Source organism: Myotis davidii, unplaced genomic scaffold, assembly GCF_000327345.1.
Source record: "Myotis davidii unplaced genomic scaffold, ASM32734v1 scaffold1910, whole genome shotgun sequence".
In the NCBI taxonomy this organism is placed as follows: Eukaryota; Metazoa; Chordata; class Mammalia; order Chiroptera; family Vespertilionidae; genus Myotis; species Myotis davidii.
In genome coordinates this window covers 506,599-514,364 of record NW_006283016.1, presented here as the reverse complement: position 1 = coordinate 514,364, position 7,766 = coordinate 506,599, and the positions used below count along the sequence as shown (strand labels likewise).

At 41.1% G+C, this 7,766-nt stretch overlaps 1 protein-coding gene across 5 annotated transcripts in view; it reads left to right on the top strand.

Moving 5' to 3' along the window:
* Positions 1–2,542, top strand: part of LRRC3B (leucine rich repeat containing 3B) — an 85,211-nt gene extending 82,669 nt beyond the window's left edge. For all 5 annotated transcript variants that reach the window (XM_006753351.2, XM_006753348.2, XM_015562110.1 and 2 more), the window contains one exon: positions 1,277–2,542. In XM_006753351.2, coding sequence (XP_006753414.1) covers positions 1,441–2,220 — 780 coding nt within the window. In that variant the 5' untranslated portion in view covers positions 1,277–1,440 and the 3' untranslated portion in view covers positions 2,221–2,542. The remainder of the gene's footprint in view (positions 1–1,276) is intronic.
* The last annotated feature ends 5,224 nt before the right edge of the window (positions 2,543–7,766 follow it).

Sequence of the window (7,766 nt, the reverse complement as noted above, 5' to 3'; positions counted from 1 at the left end):
GAAGGAGCATGGGAGTCCTCCATTTGGGATTGAGCTGCAACATAACAGCATCAGAAATCAAAACAAGCAATGTTACTTGGATCTTGATTGTCCTCATGGGACAGATAGATTTGGGGAGAGAGGTGTGGAGATGACAGAGAGAGTTGTGAGAATAATGAGTCACAACAAAGTCTTTGGCTTGAGTCCTTTCTTTACCATCTACATGCTATTTGACCTTGGACAAGTCATATAATCTCTCTAAGATCCACTCATCTCTTCAAACTGGCCCCAAAGATGTCTGTCCTCTCTACAGAAGAGAGTAGGTTTGAGGGTTAACTTATATTCTCAAAGGGGCAAAGGTATACTTACAGTTGTTCATATGCAATACAATAATTAATACATAATAATACAAGAATAAACTTGTTTTTTCAAGAATAAACTCTTGTTTTGCATACTCAACAACTGTAAACCTACTTTTGCCTTACCATGTATTTATGATTGGGAAGGAAAAATAGGCTATTGGGGAATTCATAAAGGCTAGTATTTTTTTTTTATTTCTCATCTTATATTTTAAAAAGGGCTTGGAGGTATGTGTCATAGTTGAAAATCTATTGTGGAGGGATATGTTATTTGGAGAATAGAGAGAGAATCCTTTGGAAATTTAGTTAAGGGCATCCTCTAGGTATAATGTAATCTCAGGAGGTCACATGAGAGGCAATTCTTATGGAGATTCTGGGCTGTCAGTCTTAGCAATAGTTTGCGATGAAGGTTGGGATGTATTCATTTCTTAATTCAAGTAAGATATGTCTATAGAGAAAATATTCCACATTGGAAATCCATTAAAAAGCCATGACAGATACTGCTACCTATGGCCATTACCTGTGAAATATTATTGTTATTTCTCATTGCTGCCCAAATGCAGGGCTAAATTGCATTCATGAATGTTATTGTAGGAAGGCGGGAAGGTGTAATTAAATTTTACAACTGTAGAAGTGAATGGGTTCAGGAAAAGAACCAGCAGAGATGTAAGAAATCTGGACTATTGGCTCTAATTCTGCACAACTAAAACAAGGTGACATCATTCGGAAATGTGGTTATTTATTGACAGTTTTCTCCCCCACAACTGGAATTTGAACAGGAGACTCCCATTACGCAGATAACTCCCAGTGGTGTTAGTGGAAATTACCCGTGTAACCAACCCTCCTGCCCAGATAGAATGCCAGATGCCTGAGAGCTCTTTTAATTGCAATGTACCTTTGCAAAAAAAGCTAATTGCATCTGCTTCCCTTTCCTTTAGGTATCCAAGCAAGAACAGGAATAATGAAGAGACACATGTGCTAGCGGCAGCCTTTTGAACCACACAAGAAGGAAATCAACGGTGTGGACAGAGCTGGAACCGTTGCCATGCTTGTCTGTTGGAGTAAATGAGGAATGGGCTTGTGATTATGCGGACATTCCAGCATGAATCTGGTAGACCTGTGGTTGACCCGTTCCCTCTCCATGTGTCTCCTCCTACAAAGCTTTGTTCTTATGATACTGTGCTTTCATTCTGCCAGTATGTGTCCCAAGGGCTGTCTTTGTTCTTCCTCTGGGGGTTTGAATGTCACCTGCAGCAATGCAAATCTCAAGGAAATACCTAGAGATCTTCCTCCTGAAACAGTCTTATTGTATCTGGACTCCAATCAGATCACATCTATTCCCAATGAGATTTTTAAGGACCTCCATCAACTAAGAGTTCTCAACCTGTCCAAAAATGGCATTGAGTTTATCGATGAGCATGCCTTCAAAGGAGTAGCTGAAACTTTGCAGACTCTGGACTTGTCTGACAACCGGATTCAAAGTGTGCACAAAAATGCCTTCAATAACCTGAAGGCCAGGGCCAGAATTGCCAACAACCCCTGGCACTGCGACTGTACTCTCCAGCAAGTTCTGAGGAGCATGGCGTCCAACCACGAGACAGCCCACAATGTGATCTGTAAGACTTCCGTGTTGGATGAACACGCCGGGAGACCATTTCTCAATGCTGCCAATGATGCTGACCTTTGTAACCTCCCTAAAAAAACTACCGATTATGCCATGCTGGTTACCATGTTTGGCTGGTTCACCATGGTGATCTCATATGTGGTGTATTACGTGAGGCAAAATCAGGAGGATGCCCGGAGACACCTTGAATACTTGAAATCCCTGCCAAGCAGGCAAAAGAAAGCGGATGAACCCGATGACATTAGCACTGTGGTATAGTGTCCAAACTGACTGGAGTTGAGAAAGAAATTTGTGTGCAATTGCAGTAGAATATGTGGTTTACTTCTCCCACCCATTGTAAACATTTAAAACTTTGTATCTCCGTTTCTTTTGAATTATGCCACTGTTGGTCTTTTAATAGACATGACAACACATCAAATGATTTTAGTTTAGGTGATCCACCCCTTAATTGTACCCCCCGTGGTATAGCCCCGAGTCAGCTACTATCTGAACATTAGTTAGCTCCATCTCACTATTTAATAATGAAATTTATTTTTTTAATTTAAAACCAAATAAAAGCTTAACTTTGAACCATGGAAAACAGAGTGACTTATTGGTCAAGAAATCAGTATAGTCATTCCATTGCTTTAAAGAGGAACAGAAAACTCTGGTTGAACCTATAGAACTATCATAATGAAAGATGTGTTATTAAACCCTACTGTACCCTGGGGAGCCATTGCTGAATTATTTACCAAGTGAAGTATCTGTCAGACTTTAGAATTCTGTACTGAGCCTTAGTAAACCCAGGTGGGAATACACATTCTGCAGAGGCTTAATCAATTGGGATGCCTCCAGGTGTTTGTGATCTAAAAGTTGGTGTGTTTAGCTATAAAGGCCTTTTTATAGCTAAACACACTACTTCTACTCTATTCTAGAAATGTGGAAAAGAAAAAGACAATATTCTGTCTTCAATGTTATCTTCTGGTGAACAGGGGTATGTGACAAACAGAAATAGCCATGGTAAAAAGGAAGGTCCTAATAATCAGCTGTGTGCAAACACGGTGCAAGGCATCCTAATACTACTATTATGTCTGTAAGCCTTCACTACAGGATAAAAAAGTGCCAACTGTACCCCATTTACATAGGAGGAAACTGTGGGTGAAACAGGTTCAATGACTTGCCTGGTAGAGTATCGGAACTTGAATTTGAACCAAGTCTTCCTCTCTCCAAAGATGGAGGTCTTCTCATTATGTTCCTACTGGGTTGGTTTAAAGAGATATAAGCTACATATTTAAAAATGCACCCATAGTAGGTTTTAAAAATGTATATACCTCAGGATATTATGTCCCTGATATCGTTCAGTGATAGGAGAAAACTCATTTAGTTCTTGGAGTAGGGAATTGTGTGTGCGTGTGTTTTTTTGTTGTTGGGGTGGTTTTTTTTGGGGGGGGGTGGGGAGATGTTAGGGTGCCATTACAGATAATTCTCAATATTTGGGTGGGATCTCATCAGATGGTGATGTAGCCAAGGAAGGCAGAGGAAGCAGAGAGAGCAAAGGGATAAAAGTGTAGGGAGGTATTTGGGATGGAGGAATTTATATAGGGGGAGAAGTGAGAGACAAATTGGAGGCAGACCATAGGGATCTCAGTTCCAGACTCAGGAATAGGAGTAACTGATGGTATTTATGGAACACTTACTATGTACCAGGTACTTTTTTGAGGTTGTCTTAATTAATCCTTACAATTACCCTATGAGATAGTCTTTTGTGAATGAGGAATTAGAGACGTGGGAGTTTATGTAATGAATTCAGTTCCCTAGAGCTTATAGTAAGTAAAGCAGGTAATGAGACCCAATCAGTCAAATCCAGAACCTACAGACCTCTTAACCACTGTACTGTATTACTTTACAGTCATAGGCTTTACTACATAAAGTTGCTGGCTTCCCAGACCTAGAGGTTTGCACACTTCTTAGCATTTTATGGTTGCATTAAAAAAATAAGAGAGGCCAAACCGGTTTGGCTCAGTGGATAGAGCGTCGGCTTGCGGACTGAAGGGTCCCAGGTTCGATTCAGGTCAAGGGCATGTACCTGGGTTGCAGGCACATCCCCAGTAGGAGATGTGCAGGAGGCAGCTGATCGATGTTTCTCTCTCATCGATGTTTCTCTCTCATCGATGTTTCTAACTCTCTATCTCTCTCTCCCTTCCTCTCTGTAAAAAATCAATAAAATATATTTAAAAAAACAATAAGAGAGAAAAAATAGCCCTTTGTGGGGCTTTGGTAAGAAGGAGGCATCCTTTGCCATTTTTACCTACATCACCTTTTCTAATCCACATTAAGTTAGCTTTGGGCCTCCAGGCATCACATTTCTGCCCTTAGAAAGCACTATCATGTTAGACATATCAATTGTCTTTAAAAGTGTTACTGGCATGAACCATGAGGGTCAGACCTGCTGTAGGGCTTTCAGACCAGGCTACATTGGGACAATTCCCTCCACCCTCTCCACCGCGCCCACACCCCCCACCCCACAAACGCCACTGGTTTTTCATGCCCACCCTAGTCTTTCTAAAAAGTTTAAAGCCTAATCTAGAAGCCTGAGATGTGAAATTCAGGGTATGGGCCCCAACACTCCTGCATTCCAGCGAGAAGGAAGCCAGACTGTCTGCTTTGAGGGTTAACTGGATTTGAAGACCTTCAGAGAATTTGGAGCTTTGATGAAGATTTAACGCCCCCTGGAGGACAACAGTATAATATATCTCTGTAAATAAGACCATAGAAAGATGCCTACCTAAATATACCGCTTTTTAATCCCCAAAGAAAGGAAAATCAAGCCTTTGCTAAGATAACCCTTCATAATTTTAAATAATTTGTATTTGAGTGGTGAGTCACATTCACTTTAGGAACGCTTTCACAAATTACATACACCTTCGTACCTTCTAAATGTTTTAAATAGCAGCTTCTTTGCTCAACCTTCTCCTTTAGCTTCATAACCTCAACCTTTTACATTAAAAAATACCTGGGGATTTTAGCCTTATCATTGACAATATGTTCATCGGTGAAGCAAGGGAAATCATAAAACATTGCAACCGAACTGGAACATTTTTAAGAAAGGCCTAAAAAATTATGTAATGCAAGATTTAACTTTCAAGAACACCCTGGCAAATTGTAATGCACTGATATACAAATTCTGCCAGGTACACGCTGTTCTTTTCATGGCCTCCTCTGATTACCCACAATAATTCTTGTTCTGACATCAACAAGCATAAGGCAGTCTGAGATGTGGGTAGGTTTTCCTTATTGGCTTGAGACGTTCAGTTTATAGAGTAAGTTCGCTCATTTATCTGGCAGTTAGAGAACGAAAACTCTGCTTAATTAACTCTTCAAGGTACTAGAGACAGGCCAAGTCTTAGAATGTCAGGACTGGAAGAGGCCTAGAGATCATCTCACGCACTGATTTCACAGGTGTTGAAATTGAAACCCTTCAGGCTTGGGGATTGACACTCATGTCTCCACAGTCCTCCTCCAGCATCCCTCTCAGAGAACCAATTGCTTCTCCCAGTAAACTGTTTCCCAATCTTCAGAGAAACAGAACAGCATAATAATATGCACCATGAAAATATCACTGGCTATCAGCAGCTGTTTCTTGAGGATTCAGAAGCCATTTAAGGTTTCTACATTGTCACACAGCTATAATAAGGAGTAGCTATGATTCTAAAAAGCTTCTGATTTTTTCAGATATGGTGAGAGGATCTGTTTCCCTTTCACAAATAGTGCACGATCTGGTTTTCCAAACGATCTTGGTGCAACTTCCTGGGGAGGAAGAGTTGATTAGCATTTGTTCCCTTGACTAACAACATACACCCTGAGTGGTCAAGTGCAGCCCTGCTGGCAGGGAGGGAGGGAGTGCGATTAAGCAATGTTCTTCTCCAGAGCCCTTTCCCAAAGTGGTATCATTGATTCACCAGGTTGGCTGGGTCTGACCCACACAAAGCAAACCAGAGGCAAACACATTTACGACACATTTGGAAATGCCCTCCCAGCCCTCTCCTAAAGCCAAAGAGGGGAATCAGAATTCAGGGCAAAGAAAGACCTGAATTCCTCATTCCACATTTGCCCAAACTCGTTACATGGATGGTCCCATAGACACAGCAAGGAGAACTTCTCAAGGTCCAAGACTTTTCCATTCCAACCCAGAGAAGAGGGGTGACAGTAAAAGGAAGTCCAGTTCTATGTATGGCTCTAACTTCTTCAACATGGAAAGAACCAAGGCTAGTACGAATCACTTAAGAAGTGTGTGTGTGTGTGTGTGTGTGTTCCCCAAGTTCAGTGAAAACCTCATGCTTCCCACTAATGGCAACTGAGTTGATCATACTTGTTGATAAATCAACTGAGTTGATTATCCTTTGACTGATAAATGTTCTAAATTCTGCTCATTATTTTTTTTTAAAAAAGAATCAATGCATTTACTTCCTTTCCCTGTGAGAGTCTGGGCATCCTACTGACATAGGTTTTTTAGATCTGATCTTACAAGCTAGGCCCCTAAAGAATACACTAGTTGGGACCAGCATTCTATTTTTTGCTTTGATATTTTATTATTTTCTTCAGAGAAGAGTTTGTAAAATGGAGGACGATCTGAAATCTGGCTGTTGGTCTAAAGATGAACAAACCAGCTGTTGGCATTGAATGCTAAATAGATTTTAATGGCCCATAGTGCTCAGCCACGGTGGCTCAGTGATTGAACGGCGACCTATGAACCAGGAGATCTGGTTCGATTCCCGGTCAAGGCACATGCCTGGGTTGCAGATTCGATCCCCAGTGTGGGGCATGCAGGAGGCAGCAGGTCAATGATTCTCTCTAATCATTGATGTTTCTATCTCTCTCTCCCTCTTAGAAATCAATAAAAATTTTAAAAAAGGCCTATAGTGAGTCAGATAGGGCCAATCCAGCTTCCTTAGGGTTGCCCACATTTCTTCTGGAAGAAAAATACATAAAAGATGCTGGTTGGCCCTCAGGGTCTTTCATCCTCACAAAAGTCTTGCCAATTCCTTATCTCTCTGAGGAACGAGATGCAGTAACAAGAAGAGAATGTGAAATGAGAAACGGAGAACAAAAACTTGGAAAAGTTCTACCCAGAAGCAAGGCTTTGGGGGAACAAGCAGGTCTGACTTAAATTGACATTTTCAGCACTTTACCATTGACAAGCCCTATCTTCTCATTGAAACATGAACTGAGGAAGTCCTGTGTATAAATCACAAATAACCTTTTACAAATGAAAAAGGTTTCACCTTTCCATAACCAAAGCTATTATTCACTTGGCATCGTGTTCCTTCCATCTGTTCCCACCTTCCCTGGTTTTCACAATAGCCTGCCATGTATACACTATCATTGTTCCCATTTTACAGATGAGAAAACTGAGACCCTGAAAGTATTCTGCCCCAAATCACACAGCTAATGTGCAATAGTGGAGCCAGATCCAACTACCTGCAAAGTCTTTTGTTCCATCCAAGGCACACTTCTTAGTCATGTGTCATCCTTTAGTTTTATGAAGTCTCATCTCCCTTAGTTTTAAGACCCAAGATAAAAATGGAGGCTAGGGTAAGACATTTATCTTAATTTGTTCAAGAGAGACATGAGGTTCAAAAGAAAAAGGCAAGCCTTAGCTTATTCAGCAAGTGAGCAGAACCTGGTATTTGGGAACCACAATGGTTCATCCTCTCTTCACACCCATCCCTCTGTGCCCAACCCTGAAATCCCATGTGTACCGACAGTCAACCATGGTCTTGGGAAGGGAAGACATGTATATTGCTCTCACTCATGAAAATTATGTC